We start from the raw sequence: 18,604 nt of genomic DNA, 5'->3' as shown, positions 1-18,604 counted from the left end.
GCCAATCTCTAGAAGGAGGGGCCTGGGCTTTGCCTCTTAATGTCTGTCAGGTGATTCCTACCCCTTTCATTTTTTAAACATTTTATATATATATTTAATATATATTTGATATATATTTAAATAAAGTATAATTATAAAATGTATATATCTGAACCTATCACCCAGCCCAAAGCTGGATCATTAACAATAATTTATTTGTATTTACCTACGTGATTCTCTCTTATGTCTTCCTCTTGCCTCCCTATAAGAAGTAACACTTTACATTTTGTGTTTTCCATTCTACTAAAATATTAAAAAATATAGTTTTCATCTCCTTGGCATCTATGCCTGTAAAATACATTATTTAGTTTTGCTTGCTTTTTTTTTTTAAATTTTAGCATCAAGAGAAAGTTTATTTTTTTCATGAATTTTTTTATTGCGATAAAGTATATAAAACATAAATTTTCTCTTTTTACCAATTCTAAAGTGTACAATTCAATGGCATTAATTACATTTGTAATGTTGTGTAACCATCACCAGCCTTTCCAAAACTTTTTCATCACCCCAAACAGAAACTCTGTACCCATTAAGCAATAATACCCCATTCTCCCCTCCCCCAGCCCCTGGTAACCTCTTATCTACTTTGTGTCTATGAATATGCCTCTCCTAGATACTTCACATAAGTGGAACCATACAATATTCGTGTTTTTGTGTCTGGTTTATTTCAGTTAGCATAATCGTTTCCAAGTTTATTCATGTTGTAGCATGTGTCAGAACTTGTTATAGGTGCATTGTAGTCCATTGTATGTATATGCCACATTTTATTTATTCATCTGTCGAAGGACACTTGGGTTGTTTCTACCTTTTGGCTATTGTGAACAATGCTGCAATGAACGTTGGTGTACAAGCATCTGTTAAGAGTCCTTATCTTCAATTAGTTTGGGTACATACCTAGAAGTGGAATTGCCGGGTCATAGAACAGTTCTCTGTCTAGCTTTGTGAGGAACCATCATACTGTCTTCTACAGAGACTACACCATTTTACAGTCCCTCCAGCAATGCGTGGGAGTTCCAACTTCTCCACACTCTTGCCAACACCTAATGTATGTATATATTTAATTTTAATTTCTTAAAGCAATCTCTATACCCAATGTGGGGCTCAAACTCACAACCACAAGATCAAGAGCCACACACTCTGCACGCTCTTCAGACTGAGCCAGCCATTGCACCATATATATATATATATGGGGTATATATGTATATGCGTATATATATAATAAATATAATAAATAAATAAATAAATATATATATATGTATATATATATATTTTTTAGTTGTAGCCATCCTAGTAGGTGTGAGGTGGCATCCTGTGGTTTTTGAGTTACATTTCCCTCCCAACATTTCCAGTGACATTGAGCACCTTTTGTGCTTATCAGCCATTTGTGTATCTTCTTTGGAAAAACGTCTATTCATATCATTTGCCTGTATTTTAATTGGATTGTTTGTTGTTGTTGTTGCTTTAGTAGGAGTTCTTCATATATTCTGGATGTTGTTACCAGAGATATGATTTATAGGTATTTTCTCCCATCCATAGCTTGTCTTTTTACTTTCTTGACATTATCTTTTGATGCACAGAAGTTTCTAATTTTGATGGAGCCCAGTTTTCATTTTTCATTGTTCTATTTTTCATTGTTGTTGTTGTGATTTTGGTGTTATGTAGAAGGATCCATTTCCAAGTACGTTTAGTTTTGAGCTCTATAAAAGTGGCATCTTTTTTTTTTTAAGATTTTATTTATTCATTTGAGAGTGCGAGAGAGCATGAGCCAGGCGGAGGACCAGAGGGAGAGAGAGAAGCAGACTCCCTGCCGAGCAGGGAGCCCAACTCAGGGCTCAACTTGGTACTCGATCCCAGGACTCCGAGATCATGACCTCAGCCGCAGGCAGATGCTTAACCAACTGAGCCACCCAGGTGCCCCAAAGTGGTATGATTCTTAACGTAATCTCCTGAAACTTGCCATTTTCTTTCAAAACTATAAGATTACCCATGTTCTTTCATAGTTCATTCATTCTCATAGCTGTATAATACAGATAGTCCCTGACTGGGGATGGTTTGACTTATGAGTTCTTGTCCTTTTTTAAAAATTAAAATATAGTTGACATACACCATTAGTTTCAGGTATACAACATAATGATTCAACATTTATATACACTACGAAAGGCTCATCATGATCGGTGTCGTTACCACCTGTCAGCACAAGAAGTTATTCCAGTATTATTGAGTATATTCCCTGGGCTTAGGACTTATGCTCACATCCTTATCACTTATTAATTTTATAGCTGGAAGTTTGTACCTCCCTAATCCCATCACCGATTTCACCCATCTCTTCACCCTGACTTCTGACTTTTGACTTTATGATGATGCATTCAGTAGAACCATACTTTGAATTTTGATCTTGTCCCAGGCTAGTGATACGCAGCATGCTATTCTCCTGTGAGGACGGCAGCCTCAGCTAGCCACAGCTCCCAGCCAGCCACACGGTCATGACGGTAAACAATCAATACGTTTAACCTCCATTCTTCACCCACACAACCATTTTATTTTTTATTTTCAGTATAGTATTCAATAAATTACATGAGATACTCAGCACTTCATTATAAAATAGACTTTGTATGAGATGATTTTGCCCAACTGTAGGCTAATGTAATTGTTCTGAGCACTCTTAAGGTAGGCCAGGGTAAACTCCGATGTTCAGTATGGTAGGTGTATTAAATGAATTTTTGACTTACAATATTTTCAACATAAGCTGGTTTATCAGGATGCAGCCCCATTACAAGCTGAGGAAGATCTGTACTCCATTATACAAATACACCATGTTATTTAGCCATTCCTCTATTAAAGATTTTTTTTTAAAGATTTTATTTATTTATTCGACAGACATAGAGACAGCCAGCGAGAGAGGGAACACAAGCAGGGGGAGCGGGAGAGGAAGAAGCAGGCTCATAGTAGAGGAGCCTGATGTGGGGCTCGATCTCATAACGCCGGGATCACGCCCTGAGCCGAAGGCAGACGCTTAACCGCTGTGCCACCCAGGCGCCCCTCTATTAAAGATTTTTTACTTGATTGTAGTTGACACACAATGTTACCTTAGTTTCAGGTGGACAACATAGTGCCTCAACATCTCTCTGTTATGCTGTGTTCACTGGAGTGCAGCTACCATCTGTCACCATACAACGCTAGTACGATATTATTGACTATAGTCCTTATGCTGTGCCTTTTATTCCCGTGACTTATTCTTTCCATACTGGAAGCCGTATCTCCCTCTTCCCTTCACCCATCTTGCCCGTTCCCCACCCCCAGCCATTTCCCTCCGCAGCCATCAGCTTGTTCTCAGTATTAATGGTCTGATTTCTGCTTTTTTCTTGTCTGTAGCCATTCCCCTATTGACGGACGTCTGTGATATTTCCAGTGATCTTGCTATTACATCAGTGTCACTATGAATATCCCAAAGTCATTCTTTTGTACATTCTAACCTAAGAACCATTGACCTTTTGTTTAATGAACAGAGCAGTATTTTACTAAGCTGCTATTAAGTATCAATTGAATAGTACTTGAGATATAGAGGTGGAGACATTTGACTAAAGCATATTGACTTTTCCCACCTGCTATTTGGATTAATTACTGGACTATATTTGGGGTGCCTGGGTGGTGCAGTTGGTTAAGCACCTGACTCTTGGTTTTGGTTCAGGTCGTGATCTCAGGGTTGTGAGATCGAGCCCCATGATGGGCTCTGCAATCAGCGAGGAGTTTGCTTGAAACACTTTCCCTCTGCCTCTGCCCCTCCCCCCTCAAATAAATAAATATATCTTAAAAAAATAATTACAGGACTATAATACCATGAGAACCACTGCCATGGAGTGTGGTTTGTGTCAGCCTACCCTATAGGTTGAACAATTCTGTGTGATTTCTTACAAAGAGCTATCAGAGAAGACACAATAAATACATTTTACAGATTTCAGGTTGGAGAACTTTTAAGCAATAGGAAGATGTCAACACTGGGTGGGGAAAATGATTGTAAAAAGGAAATGCTTTCTTTAGAGCCCTGTCTCAGCCAGGTTGCAAGAACGTCTATAATGGGTTTAAAACAACACACAGAAGGGCTTTGTTTTTCAGTGCTGAAAGCGCTCCAAAACAAAGACACAAATTGACGCTTCCTCCCTCAGTCCTGCACACATTGGTTGGTTTCGGGAAACCCTTTGGCAGCCACATGGGGTCATAGTGTGGCCAGGCTCCTTTGGGGTTTGTAAAGAAACACCAGGGGAAACTCAAGTGTGAAGCAAGAGCTCAACTCTTTACAGGGATGTTGTTTGTGGCTCTGTTACTGGAAAATGCAATGACCTTATTAACAAGGTCAAAGTTGTGTAGACACAGCAATTACAAAATCAAGAAGGGGGTGGAGTGAGATATTGGGGGCATAAAAGCATCAGTAGGTGGCTGCCACAGCACTGCTCTTCCAGAGGCAGGACAAACCGAAGATGAGGTGAGTCCTCAGCTCTGCTGCTTCCCTCTTCCCCTAGATGACTCCGTCCTTCTCTGTATACATCCTTCACCTCCGGGACAGCCCGGTGTAGGAGAAACCAAAGGACAGGTGCAAAACAAAGCCAAAGAAATAGGGTAAATGAGTTAAATTATAGCAAATTAAGTGGTTTCGTGTGCTAAATCTTTTGCTTTTCTGCATCCATGAGAACGTGACTTACTCCAAGGGACAGCTCTTTCCTCGAGGTTACAAAGTTTTCATGCTTGCAGGGGACGCCTGCCAGCAGCTCCCATGGTGGGTTTTCTGGCAATTTAAATAAATTTATTAGCAGATTTTTTTGCTTTTTAAAAAATGTATAGGACCAATAATAACACATTTAAATGACCCAATGACGGCACTGGAATTTTATCAAAATAACAGAAATGTTGCAATTGCAAGACTACAAATTTAACATAGCCAAGGTATCTCTGTAGAGCTGGGCTCAGTCAGCAAGATGGGGGGCTGGTGAGTGGGGCCTGGGCACTGATGCCCGTGTCCTCAGTCAGGCCTTCAAGAAGCCAGTTATCTGCCCGAGAACGTTTTTTGGCATTTTGGAGTTTCCCGAAGGCAAATTATCAGAAGATAGTAGGAAAACTATGTAAGTGTTTTAAATTCTGTATACTTAAAACATCTTATCATGGAAAAATTTAAAAAGTAGAGCGAATAGCGTAAGAAACCCGTTTTCCATCTTCCAGTTATCCACGTTTTATTAGCAGTACCCTGTAGCCCAGGACCTCAGGGGTGCCTGAGGGAGGCTTCTTTTTGCAGGGGAGCTCACCTATTATTGGCAATTTAATGTTTGCGAAATGCCGCCAGAAACTGAGGCCCACATATCTATGTGCCTTCCTGTCTTGGTGGCTCCTCTCTGACGCTTAGGTAGAGTTCCCAGTGGCGCAGAGCACGGGGAACCCAGGTGTCCTGGGAAGCTGCACGAGTGTGTGTGTGGATGGTGGCAGCAGACAACTTCTTGGCACTAACACTTCCACAGAGCTTCTTCTCTGGCTGCCTAGCGGGAGGGGTGTGAGCGCGCACACGCGCATGTGAGGCAGGGAGACCAGTTGCTCACTCCTTCTCGTCTTCTCTTTGCAGAGCCCTGGGAGCTGTCGTTGCCCTCCTGCTCTGCGGGCAGCTTTCTGCGGCGGACACCGGCAGTGAGGCCACAGATCATGGAGGTGGGTGTCTGGTCTGGGCGGGAGCCTCAAGTCCCAGCACTGCTGTGTCCCCTTCTGACCCTATCAGATCTGAGCCCTCTTTGGTTAGAGCCGTTCCTCCTTCTGTGCTCATCTCTGGTATTTCAGTCCAGTGAAGAACACCGGGGAGCCAGCCAGGATGAAGGGGAGATGGCCTTCCATTTGGCTTCCATTTGGGGTGGAGGGTGGCTGATGTGCACGGCAGCTTCTTCTCAACGGACTTTTCACGGTCTCTGGGATCAGTTTCTAAGTCTCAACCTCCACCTCCTATGACTTTTTCTTTGCAGAGGTCAGTGTCCCAAAGCCCCCCGAGATTGAAAATGGCTACGTGGAGCACTTGGTTCGCTACCAGTGTAAGCCCCTCTACAGACTGCGCACTGAAGGAGACGGTAAGACCTGGACACGTGTCCCTGTGCCCTCCCACCCCGGCCTTTCCACGATGAGCGGGGCCAGGGGTGATGGGCCAGAAAGCTGACACGTTCTCCTTGGACCAGAAGAGGTAGATTCTAATAAGGGTTTTGTCACCAGTGACCGGCCTTTTGGGCAAACTAACTTAGCCTCAAGTTTGCCCCTTTGTCAAGGGGAGGTGATGCCATGTAGCCTACTCATCCCAGAGGGAGATCTCCATCTCCCAGAGGAGGTAAAAGAACCAAGGGTGGCGCCAGTGATGACGGCAGGTGGCCCAGACCTAGAACTGTGCTCCCTGCACTAAGGGCTTCACATGTATCTGCTCACTGAGGTCTCATGACCCCCCCCCCCCGAAGAGATCCTGTTATTATTCTCATTGTGCTGACGAGGAAACTGAGGCACAGAGACACTGAGTAACTTGCTCCAGTTCAGGTGGCCTGTAAGAGAGTCAGAATTTGAACCGATTCCTATTCTGTACTGCGTCGCCACGACCACAGATCTGCCCTGTGGGGCTTCCCTGTTGCCCCCAGCACGTGGCTTCTAGCACAGCGCTCCTTCCTTTCCCCTCTTCCCTGCCCCTTCCTTCTCCTCTTTCTCTAATTCTCTTGAAACACCTTCCCTCCTCATGCTAGGTCCAGACTCAATTTCTCTTCCAACTCATTTCTTTCCGTTTGTTTCAGGAGTGTACACCTTGAACAGTGAGAAGCACTGGACAAACAAGGTCACTGGAGAGAAACTGCCTGAATGTGAAGCAGGTAGGAAGCCAGGGTCCCTGGGAAGCCGACCAAGGGAGGGTGTTGAGAGTCTCCTGCATGGGCGGGCATCTTGATCAAAATGTCCCAGACTGGTTTCCTCCGAGCGTATGAGAGCCAAGACGGGGAACCAGGGAGAGCCAGAGTCAGGCTGATAAGTGAACATTTAGGTGAGGACACTCCCCAGGAAAGTTCACTAAGGATCTTGCTCATTTGGACCTTCAGGATATTGGCTGAATCCACTGTCTACACTGCCCTCTAGGGTCAGGCCCTATATGTACACATAGGCCATCCAGGGAGCCCAGGGTCAAGTGTAAAGCGAGCTCCAGGAAGAATGAGTTGCGGGAGGACAGAACAAAACCAGATCCACAGAAGTGTGATGCAGGCTGGAGAGGGGTTAGCACTTCTGTTTCTTGTTATTAGGAAGAGATGTTGCTCTTTCTGTTTCCCTCCTGGGACCAGAGGATTTTGACTGCCCCCTTCTATTAGCGCTGCAGAACTACTAACCTGCCTTGAATTAACTGCAATATGTGAAATCTGATTTCCAGCCAGTGCTGCAACAGATCACTCTTTATTCAGAGAACGAACTATTACAGCTTCTCATCCTTACAAGGAATTTCAGGGAGTTGTGTTCTTTTTGTGATAAATTATTTAAACATACATCAGCCAGGGTTTGAAAATCTCAGCATTACTTTTTTTTTTTTTGAGTTAGAAAAGCAGGAACTAGAACTGTGTCTTAGTGATGTACACGACTTTATAAAAAAGAACCATTTTAAACTGTAAACAACGGAAATGAGAGGAGCAGGTGGTAAAGGCAAGGCATGTCAATATTTCTAGCTGTGCAGAAATTAACACGACAGTTTAGACAGTAGCAACTGCCACCGCCGTCCCCCTCTTCCCCACATCGGGAGACTCACATTCCTGCTCACGACTTCCCTGCTCTCCTTGACAGTATGCGGGAAGCCCAAGAACCCGGTGGACCAGGTGCAGCGCATCATGGGCGGATCTGTGGACGCCAAAGGCAGCTTTCCCTGGCAGGCCAAGATGGTCTCCCACCACAACCTCACCTCGGGGGCCACACTGATCAACGAACAATGGCTGTTGACCACAGCTAAAAATCTCTTCCTGGGCCATACGGATGATGCGAAAGCGAAAGACATTGCCCCTACTTTAACACTCTATGTGGGGAAAAATCAGCGTGTGGAGATTGAAAAGGTGGTTCTCCACCCCGACTACTCCAATGTAGATATAGGGCTCATCAAACTCAAGCAGAAGGTGCCCGTCGATGAGAGGGTGATGCCCATCTGTCTACCTTCCAAAGATTATGCAGAAGTGGGGCGTATAGGCTATGTGTCTGGCTGGGGGCGAAACTCCAACTTTAATTTTACCGAGCTACTGAAGTATGTCATGCTGCCTGTGGCTGATCAAGACAACTGTGTAAAGCACTACGAAGGCAGCACGGTGCCCGAAAAGAAGTCACCCAAGAGCCCCGTGGGGGTGCAGCCCATACTGAACGAGCACACCTTCTGCGCCGGCTTGTCCAAGTTTCAGGAAGACACCTGCTATGGGGACGCTGGCAGCGCCTTCGCTGTGCACGACCAGGATGAGGACACCTGGTATGCGGCCGGAATCCTGAGCTTTGATAAGAGCTGTAGGGTGGCCGAGTACGGCGTGTACGTGAAGGTGCCCTCCATTCTGGCCTGGGTTCAGGAAACTGTTGCAAGCAATTAATGCTGACTGGCTGGCAGCCCTTGCCCGAGGGCAAGAACTCACGCTGGGGGAGGGGGAAGTGGATGGGAGCGGGGAGTAAAACATGGCGTGAAGCGGTGCTGAGCCAATAAAGCGCTCTCTTTTGAGTCATTTCCGTGTGGTTTTCAGCCTCAGACCATTTTTGTTCTCATTTATGGTACAGCAACAGCTAGGTGGGACAGTGCTAATATACCGGGAGTGTGGCAGAAACCACCCCACCCCAACCGGAAACCCCTAAGGCGACATACAACCGTCCCGTACTGGGGTCGCCCTCAGTGACCCAGTGCCTACAAGACAGAGGCCTCAGAAAGGTCAAGGTTATCCGTGTTTCACAGACAAGGAAACAGACTCGGAGAAGGCAGGTGATTGCTTAAGGCTACACAGCTGGTAAGCAGTGCGACTGAACTCCCCGTGCAGCCAGGCCGGTCTGAGCACGAGCCTCAGCTCCCTGCCCCGCACCCTCTGGCTTCTGTGCAGTGCAGTGAGCGAGGGACGCGTGTGGGCTGAGGAAGATGCTAGCTCAACGTGGGAAGAAGACGAGCGTTCTGACCCAGGCAGAATCTTACTATTTGTGCTCCCACACACCTGCCCTTCAGAAAACGAAGTAAGATGGGGTAAAGGCAGCAGTCCTGGACTTGCTGGGTCCAGATCGCAGGGTGGCCATACGTCGGCCAAGGGTCTTCAGTCCCTGCTTTCCTTCCTGAGCAGCTCGACCTGGATCATCTCTAACGTCCCTACCAACAGTCTGGAACTTGGTAAAGAGTTACAGGTCTCTTCCTCAATAGGGTAGGCTTTCCCTGGGGGGAGGAAACCTATCCTTTACCAGGAGCCAAATGCAAGCCATCTGAGTCTTCCCTTTCACAAAGAGAGGCTCTTCTATTAAGGGTTTCCCAGAAGAATGGTTTCAGAACCCTTGTAAGCAGGAAGCTCTCCTAACTTCTTCCACTCTTTCTGGCTGTTTAAGCCTTCAGAATACACTGACCTTTCACTAAGATACCTCTTGTCATATGGAGATGGGGCCTCTCCTTCTCACTGGTGTAAAATGCCCCCCGGTGTCAGTGTTCTTACACCAGGGCCCGCCCTGCACTGTGGAGCTGTCCTCACATGCACGCTCCAGATCCATCAGTGCTTTTCAACAGCTTAGAACTAGTGGACCAGTGGAGATCTTACGCTTCTATTCTAAAATCTGTGAAAGAGAGAAGAGCCAGAAATGGCAACATACTACACAAACATAAACAGACTGCCTTTCAGAATAGTGTTACGGCTTTTTTTTTTTTTATCTTCAGCATTAAGTTTTCTTGAAGAAATAAACCACTCCACTTTTCTTGAAGAATTATCTGATTGCATTAAGTGGCTTCTGGCCACTGTTCAGGAGGAAAATAGCAAGAGGAAAAGCCTTTGACATTTTCTCAATTCACTTATCTTCTCTGGCTTGCTCCCCAGCAGCACCTCCTGCCCTCCTGGGCTAGCCCTTGGGTTTCAGTGACACTGAACTGCATGGAGCTCTCTGAACACGTCTGCTGTTTCCAGCATCGGGCCTTCTTCCTCCCGGCGCTCTCTCCCGAAACGCCTCCCCCACTTTCCACACAAGAACCTCCTACCCTCCTTGGAGGCACAGGCCTTGTCTCCTCTGTGAAGCCTGTTCCGGCTCAGGAGTCACTTGTATTTCTGGAGCACCTGGCATAGTGCAGGGCATTCAGTAGGAACTAATCAGTACTCGAGGAATGGAAAGCCACTAAGGTAGGAACAAAAACACAAATCGGAACTTCAGAGAAACATTCCCTGAAGACCTCAGCAGAGGAGACAGGAGACTTTTACACATACAAGTTCTGAGTTTTTGCTGGTATTTGCACACTTACCCCATGTCAAATACCGTGTGATTAAGCTCTGACAGAAAGTCCAATGAACAGTGACAGGCAATGAAGATGTTTTATTCTGTCAAAGGGGTCTGGAGGGAGACAGGTCCAGAGCTCACTCAGTGGCTCAAAACATCATTAGGGACCCAGGTTCTTTTTATCGTTCTTCTCCCCACATTCACTTTTCACGCTGGTCCTCATGGTCCTAGGATGGCTGCTGCAGTCCCATGGATCAGGGTAACCAGAGCAGGAAGAGGGGCAGAGAAGGTGGTGGCGGCTCTCTTCTTTCATCAGCGAAGGATGCAAAAGCCCCCAGCAGCCTTCCTTCTGTGCCCCATCAGTGGTCACCTCTTCCTGCCAACGAGGCTCAGAAAGGAAGCAGGTGGTAAAGGAGGGACGCACTTGCAGCGACAGTGCTGGTGTGCACGGAGCTGGGCTTCTGTCAGCCAGGAGGCCCGAAACTGCCGAGCAGGTTGATGCTGCCTGGCCCACGGCCCTCCAGCTCTACATCTCCTTTCATGTTCTAGAAAGTCAGGATCCAGAGGCTCTGTGAGGTTTTGAGAGAAGCAGTGACTTGTCCAAGCAGTGGCAGGTTATGCCAGGGATGCCGGAAGAGTGAGAATTCTTCATAAAGTTATTAAAACAGGCAAATACCATAAAGACGTTATTTCTAACAATTCTGACATCTCTTTCCAGTCTTGAGTCCTTGGAGTGAAATTCTCTGCCTCAGAGAGAGGCAGACTCTGACTTCTGGGAGAAACCTGCTCCTACTTAGTATAGGTAGTTAATTTTTTGTTTAGCTCAAATTGGGTGCTGGATCATAAAGGTTCAAGGTCTCACTTCTTAGGCTATCTGATAACATAAAAACTAGTAAAATGAGCAAACCAGGCTACTGTTTTAGAAGTCTAAGCCAGAAAGTTTCCAGAATAAGACAAATTTGCCCACTATCCGTAGAGAATCATTTACCCAAGAGAAACAGGGGTAACAGGGACTGGACATGGGAAAGCACGCGATACATACCTGAGTGGAGGAATGGGCAAGGGCGGCATGCGTGTGTGTGTGTGTACACATCTAGGGTACAAAATAAGTATTTCTGTTCTTGTGGGAACGGATTTTCTATTTCACTTGTGTACCAAATAAACGTAGTTAAATTAAACTATACTAGGCAACGTTTAGAAGGATTCTGTATCATCTTAAGGAATAAAGAGAAGCACAATATAAATTTAAAAAATCACGCTGGGAAAACGGACTACGGTTGTCTTGACTGCTCTGAGGTTTGCAGGGAACAGACATTTTAGCAAAATCCTGCTCACCACGGTACCAGTGTGGCCTTCTACTCGGGGGTGGGGCATTTTCTGTCCGAGTCAGACCTCTTCTCCGCTGGAACGCTGAACACCTTTCTGAAGGAATCCAGGGAGACAGCGTAGCTGGATTCAGGAACTGCTTCAAGATGCGCCTTTGTCTTCAACTTTGAGTAGTAAATGTGCTAAATGTCTTGATAGAGAAGGTCATATTTGGGAATATTCTTGGGATCAATAGGACTTTGGACAATAAGTTTTCCCCTCATTGCTCCTCGATAAATTACTTCAATCAAATCTATGAAGTCCTGCTTGGTTTTGAAACTTCCCACAAACTTAGTGTGATCTGGAGACCTAGAGAGCATGGAAGAAAAACAACCTTGCTCAGAACTTTTGGCGATTACTCGCAGCAGAACTTCAGGATAAACAAAAGGAATCGTCGCTGTGACTTTCTTCTTGTCGGGGAGACTTAAGACATAAAGCCTGACATTGACTTCTCTGTTTGCAATTACTGGGCCCATTTGATACAGGACTAAAACCAGTGCTGTCAGCCACTGGGGTGGCATGTGGGCCCTATCATGTGAAGAGCCTCCACTTCAAAATCTATTTTAATCACTTCTTAGCTCCTTATCCGGTAGAACTCCCTGGATGCTGGCGTGGGCACAGTTTGCTGCTGCTGCTGTTGGCCACGCCGTGTAAAGCCCATTACCCGGTCATCATCTCTGAGTTCCCCTCACTTACACGTTTGAGTGGTGGGTATGAAATCTTTGTTTTTTATTTTTTTACTATTTCAAACTTCAAGTATGATAATTGTAGAACTTTTTAAGGAAAAAAAAATTACCAGTGAGGCCAGAGGCTGCATTTCGGTACTTGTCCTTCCAATCTGTGTGTGTGCGTGTGCATATGCATTTCTTTTTTTCCCAAGATCATGGCAATTATATCATGCAAACTATTTTGTAATGTGCTTTTTCAACTAACATATAACCTACTACTTTCAAAGTCATTAAACTTGCATCCACAACATTATATGAAATTGATATCTAGTATCCCTCTGTGGACATCTATGTTCTTTCCATGTATCTTGCTTTCTAAATAATGACAGGATGAATATTCATGCAGCCAATTTTGCGCACTTTCATGATTATTTTTCCTTCAGAGAAATTCCTGGAAGTGCAATTGCTGGGTTAAAAATTTTACTTTTTTTTTTTTGAGAGAGAGATAGAGTGCATGAGTGGTGTACGGGGAGGAGGTGGGAGGGAAAAGGTCTTAAGCAGACTCCGTGCTGAGCCTAGAGTCCGACACAGGACTCGATCCCACAATGCAGAGATCATTAACTGAGCCGAAATCAAGAGATGGATGCTCAACTGAGCCACCCAGGTACCCCCAAAATTTTACAGACTTTTAAGATGGTAAATAGTGTCATAAATCACCCTTGAAAACGACTGCACTGACATAATACTTAGGTCAACTGTATCCTAGGAGAATAAAAAGCTTTAAAATACTTAAAACAGGTAATATTTAATGCGCCTTCAGAAAGAAAAAAACAGGAACACAGATCTAGATAAGCAGACACCTCACCCACAGAAAGAAATGGTAAGAACTACTACACACTGAAAATACACATTTAGTATTAAGATGCTGACTGGATGTGGCAGCAGGTGTTCAAGATTTCACAGTGCTTACTCTTGACAGAATTGGTTGAAGAATGACTTCTGAGTGGCAGAAGACAGGACAGTTGGCCAGAGAGAAGCATGTTTTAGTTTGCTGGAACGTTCCTTTTCCAAATGCAGTCAACCAGTCCCAGAAGTTTAAGTACAATGACATTATGTTTTAAATAAAATTCCTGGGAAACTTTTAAAAAAGCTGTTGTGTAGTTTCTACACTCAAGGAGGGTCAGTGCTTCCCAAATTGTACAATCTTTCACGCTTCAGTAGGAGGTTAAAATCTGCCAATCATACTGGAAACACTCTCTTTTTTGCACCCAAGTTTCACACAACAAAGGAGTGGATCGGCTGAGGGAACAGCAGCAACACAAGGCTCACAGAGCCACCAGCACAGGCAGGAGAGTTATCGCGACTACTGGAGTAAAAGAAACTCCCACCGCTATAGTAACTTCAAGTCAATCGAACTTACCCATAATCCACTTTCATATGCTGCCCATTGAAGAAAAACACAGTAGATGGAATATAACTGATGTCAAAATAGTGCGTATAAACGGGAGTTCGGTCCACATCTACCAGATATATGGCAGCCATTTTACTCAGGTCAGAGGAGGTCTTAGAAAGCTGCAAACAGAGAGAGAGACTTAGGTCACAATACGAGAGGCAGCTAAGGTTTCTCCTGTGAAACTTTTTGCTGGGATATTCTGTTTGAAAGAAATTCCTGGGGCGAGAATCTCTGCTGAGTTCCACATTAGACACAGTATAACCTTACCATTCAGAGTCTGAGTCTCTGTTGGTAGATGTGTCAGAGGGCCCTGGGTAAACTGTGTGAATACATTTCTCCCTTTAAAAAAAAAAAATCTGTTTTTGATTATAAAAAGTTTTTATAAGCTTTTTGTGGATTTATAAAATCCATGTTCATGTAAACAAGAACAACTCAGAACTATGTACTGTACACTGAAATTCCCCCAAATCTCTTTCCTTCCAATCCCCCCATGAATGATAATTGTAATAAAAATAGTGAAAACTTGCACGGCATTATTATGTGCTAAGTGTCGAAAGTGCTTTACACTTGTTAACGCATTCAATCTGTACAACATTCCTATGAGGTTATTATAGTCCCCATTTCTTAGATGAAGAAACTAAGGTAATCTGCCTCCAGTCACACAGATAGTAAGCAGTACAGCTAGGACTTGAACTCGGGCAGCCTGGCTCCGTGATATTCCCTCCTCTCTACCGCTGAGGGTATAATCCTCTGGCCCCTTTCCCCCTCAGGTTAACATGTCACACACTCATTTTTAATCACAGTAATAAAGATTATTATACAGGATCCACATTGCGGGTGGCAGCAACAGAGATGCTGGGAAGAGGTCTCGGTTCTGGGGTAAGTCTCTCTCCATAATAAACAGAGCCAGGAATAAACCCATTCTGTCTCATACTCCCCTTCTTAGTCATCAGAGTATGAAGATGTGTTATGAAATCGGAGATCATCATCAGGTACACACTGGAGGCAATACACTAGAAAAGCTTATCTGCAGGCAGAGAAAACGATGTTCAAACCCAGCTCTGCAGGTTAGTGGTTCTGTCCTGTGGGCAGTCACCTGACCACCCTGGCATTCATCTCCCCCCATGGGAAGAGTAATTATCCCACTGTTGTGAGCACCAGGTAAAATAATGTTCACAGACGCTTGTTAATAGTGTTTCTTCCTGGTCCTCCACGGCCTTGCTGGTAAAAGTGAACTTGGATGGCTGCTGCTGGAGAAGGACATCTAGGACAGGTTCAGCACAATCAGAGATTTGGGGGCTCAGCTCAGGGAAGGCACATGACCAGCTCCTGGGGAAAGTGTGCCAACAAATGAAAAGCTGTTTCTCTTGGCCTGGCCACTCTCTTCCAAGCACTTTGTAGATACTGAAGTGAGAATATATATATTTTTAATAAAAACCATTTATTTCAAAAATTCACTTACTATATCATCTAGCTGCAGACAGACAGGATCCTCATCTCTCCCAAACCTGAGGACCAACACCTTCTCTGCAGTACTTTTTATTGCTTGGTCTACTTCTTTTTTGCTAGTTAGCTTGGGCAATAGGAAGCTCATCTTGAAATAATCCAAACAGTAATCCTCACCGTCAGTCCTGAAATACAGTTGCAATATTTAAAAAAAGATGAAGTGCATGAGCCCTAATTTAAAAAAAAAAGCAACTTAATTTTTGGAGTAGGTAACATACACATATTTTATTCCCAGAGGAAAAAATGGAGGCATACAACACAGTATCAAAAAAAAGTAAAAGGAAAACACTAAATGCACAAACTGGTGGCAAGTCCACCAGCTTAAAAAGAAGCAATATAGAAAGGTACACTGTGAAAAATCTCCCTCCCCCTGTCTGCCCTCAACTGGCCCCATCTGCACTGGCCTATTTCTTCCCACGCACCATGCAGCTACTTTCATTCACTTCTCATGTATCTTCCAGTTTTGTTATGCATTTACAGGAAAATATAAATATGCATTCCCATGTTTTTCCCTCTTTTACCCCAAAGATAGCCTACTCTATTGGCCAGTGTGCCAGCAGGAAAAAGATGACATTCCCAAATTTGCTAATTTAAGAGATTTTCATGAAGGCAGGGTATAGGAAGAAAACAGGGTGCAGTGCTGAACTGGAGCTAGTATGGGCAGGGTGCTGTTCCCACCCCTAGGCCTGAAGGGGCCATGGGAGGGCGCAGTTAGCAGAAATGTGTAGTGGGGACTGCAGGGTGCAGAAGGCCCTCGTATAGGAGGTCAGCCTGCAGTGAAGGGATGCAGCCACTCTTCTCCCTCCCTCTGATCGTCTGCTAATGTGCCCACAGGCTGACTCAAACTGGAACCAGAGGGCAGGGGAGATGCAGAAGGCAGCCCAGTCTCCTGGTTCCAGAGCAGTCTAGAGAAGGAGGAAGAGTGGAGCTGGAGAGGCAAATGACAGATGTCCGTACACATAATTTACCCACTCTTCTGCACTTCATGGTGTTTTAACACACGAAGATCTTTCCATATCTCTACAAATATTGTCACAGTGACATACTATTTTGTGCATGGACCATACATTTTTAAAAAATTTTTAAAGATTTTATTTATTGAGAGACAGCCTGTGTGCACATGAGCAGGGGGGAGGTGCAGAGGGGGAGAGAGAAGCAGACTTCCCTGCTGAGCAGGGAGCCCGACAGGGGGCTCAATCCCAGGATCCTGGGATCAGGACCTGAGCAGGTGCTTAACTGACTGAGCCACCCAGCCATCCCATTATGCATGTACCATACTTTTTAAAGTCTTTTATTGATGGAGTATTATCCTGAGTCCTGGTTTAAAGATTCTTGGTGCATACCTTACTAGTTGCACCTCACCACACCGCAGCAAACAGATCATTTAAGGGTGTGTGTGACAACCACACACAAAAAGTAAACAAGTCATAAAATACTGAGATAGAAGGGATCTAACTCAATCCCCTCGTTTTACAGAGTTGTTTGCTTACGGTTTTGGTTCTAGCTACAACAAGGACTAGAATACAAGTCACGAAATATCTAGTGCAGTGTTCCTTCTGCTATACTAAATTCCTACTTTTATGGTTGAGAAACTCTTTGATCAAGGCGCTTTATTTTTGAGTCCATCCACAAGAAATTCCATTGAGATACCTGACATTTTCAATTTGGTCCCAAAGTTGGCTAATGCTATGAAAAGGGAGGATTTCTTTATTTTTGTGTGTGTGACAAGTCACATTTTAAGATACTAATAAAAATTCATATAGGAAATGAAATCGTTCCCATAGTAAGTCCTACTTTAAACAGGCAAGCTGATTGCCAGAAGAGCTTTCATCAAATGTCAGTAGCAGAACAAATTATTGATGAAGGGGACAGTCAAAGAGAGGATGGATCTATCCCACAAGAATTCAAATAGCACCCCCAGTATGTTACTGATAAAGAGGAGGAAGTGAGGGGAGGGCAAAGCTGTTCACTGGGGTGAGGGGACTGGATAAATTTTGGAAGGAAGAGAGGAAAACCGATGCCACACCTAAGAATATGTTCATAGCAAAGGATACCAACAGAGACTTCACAAAAGAAGAGGTACAAATGGACAAAAATATTTGGAAAGTTAAGCTTTACTAGTAAAGAAAGAAAAGCAAATTAGAAGATTTGACAAAGCCATTAAGTTGGTAAAGATGAAACAATAATGCGAGAGTGTGAACGAACACTCATTTCATCGTCCCCGCAGGAATGCAGGGAAACAAAACTTTTCTAGGAAAAAAACCGTCTGAGCAACAATTCCATTTCTGAGAATTAATTCGACACATCCACAAAGATTTATGTAGAAAAAAAATATTAACACATTCTTAGTGGTGAAAAACTGGAAACCACCTAAATAGCTCAAAATAAGTGACTATAAACGATAGTGCAATCCTGCAACGTACTATTACACGGACACTAAATATTGTGTTACAAATGAATATTTCAGATACCGAAAAGTTCTCATGATAAGGAAATTATAAAACAGTATACAAAGTGTGATCCCACTGCTCTACAAAACCTAACTATAATACAAATGTATACTTTGCACAGAGAAACAACTGGAAATAAATAACCCCAAACACCATCAGTGATTATCTCTTCGAATGAGACAGGTGGTTTTTATTTACATCGGAGAGAGCGTTTTTCCTTTTCCAGGATATTCGAGATAAATAAATATACATATATTTAACGAAGCCTATGGCTGGGCTACTCCTGGCCTACAACTGCTAAGGAAAACCATACTTACTTTATTTGTACAAGTCACCTCCCTCTCTTCCACTTCGGGACTGTCCGCAACTCTTCTCCAAACAAGTCGGGACACCGGCGGCTCCTTCTACGCCAGGGATAACCCACAGTAGCCCAGCCGCTACCAGCAACTCTCGGTGACCACTTAAGGAAACGGAAACGGAAAAAGAAAACGCACAGGCGCAGTAGGTAAACTTGGGGGTCGATCTCCTCAGTAGTCCAACAAGCTGAAGTGGTTATTCTAGTCATAGCCCACTTTGCCCAGCTTCGGCCGGAAGCCGTAGAGTCACTTCCGCCCTTATTAAACATGACCGATCTCCTTCCCTCACCCTCACTCTGTTCTCGCCTTTCAGACTAAGTG

The 18,604-nt window shown here is 44.3% G+C and overlaps 2 protein-coding genes across 2 annotated transcripts; one reads left to right on the top strand and one right to left on the bottom strand.

The window, feature by feature from the left end:
* Positions 1–4,377: 4,377 nt before the first annotated feature.
* On the top strand, positions 4,378–8,762 carry LOC123800527 (haptoglobin). Its single transcript, XM_045810269.2, has 5 exons — positions 4,378–4,516; positions 5,642–5,724; positions 6,030–6,131; positions 6,831–6,905; positions 7,855–8,762. Exons 1-5 carry the CDS (start codon positions 4,512–4,514, stop codon positions 8,631–8,633), a joined length of 1,044 nt encoding a protein of 347 aa, XP_045666225.2. The 5' UTR covers positions 4,378–4,511; the 3' UTR covers positions 8,634–8,762.
* Positions 8,763–10,554: 1,792 nt separating this feature from the next.
* TXNL4B (thioredoxin like 4B) lies at positions 10,555–18,532 on the bottom strand. The gene is made up of 4 exons (XM_045810270.2): positions 18,245–18,532; positions 15,434–15,602; positions 13,939–14,090; positions 10,555–12,159 (listed from the first exon to the last, which is right to left on the bottom strand). Exons 2-4 carry the CDS (start codon positions 15,563–15,565, stop codon positions 11,994–11,996), a joined length of 450 nt encoding a protein of 149 aa, XP_045666226.2. The 5' UTR covers positions 15,566–15,602; positions 18,245–18,532; the 3' UTR covers positions 10,555–11,993.
* Positions 18,533–18,604: the final 72 nt, after the last annotated feature.

This window comes from Ursus americanus, chromosome 21, assembly GCF_024610735.1.
Source record: "Ursus americanus isolate L20-20 chromosome 21, mUrsAme1.1.p, whole genome shotgun sequence".
NCBI classification, from domain to species: domain Eukaryota; kingdom Metazoa; phylum Chordata; class Mammalia; order Carnivora; family Ursidae; genus Ursus; species Ursus americanus.
This window is presented reverse-complemented; position numbering and strand designations above follow the sequence as displayed.

Excerpts from the sequence above, each read along its gene's own strand:
- LOC123800527 (XM_045810269.2), top strand. Across the intron at positions 5,725-6,029 it reads TGAGGCCACAGATCATGGAG|AGGTCAGTGTCCCAAAGCCC; the intron begins GTGGGTGTCTGG and ends TTTTCTTTGCAG. Across the intron at positions 6,132-6,830 it reads ACTGCGCACTGAAGGAGACG|GAGTGTACACCTTGAACAGT; the intron begins GTAAGACCTGGA and ends CGTTTGTTTCAG.
- TXNL4B (XM_045810270.2), bottom strand. The coding sequence starts at position 15,565 with ATGAGCTTCCTATTGCCCAAGCTAACTAGCAAAAAAGAAGTAGACCAA. Across the intron at positions 14,091-15,433 it reads GTCTGCAGCTAGATGATATA|CTTTCTAAGACCTCCTCTGA; the intron begins GTAAGTGAATTT and ends CTCTGTTTGCAG. Across the intron at positions 12,160-13,938 it reads CATATGAAAGTGGATTATGG|GTCTCCAGATCACACTAAGT; the intron begins GTAAGTTCGATT and ends CATGCTCTCTAG.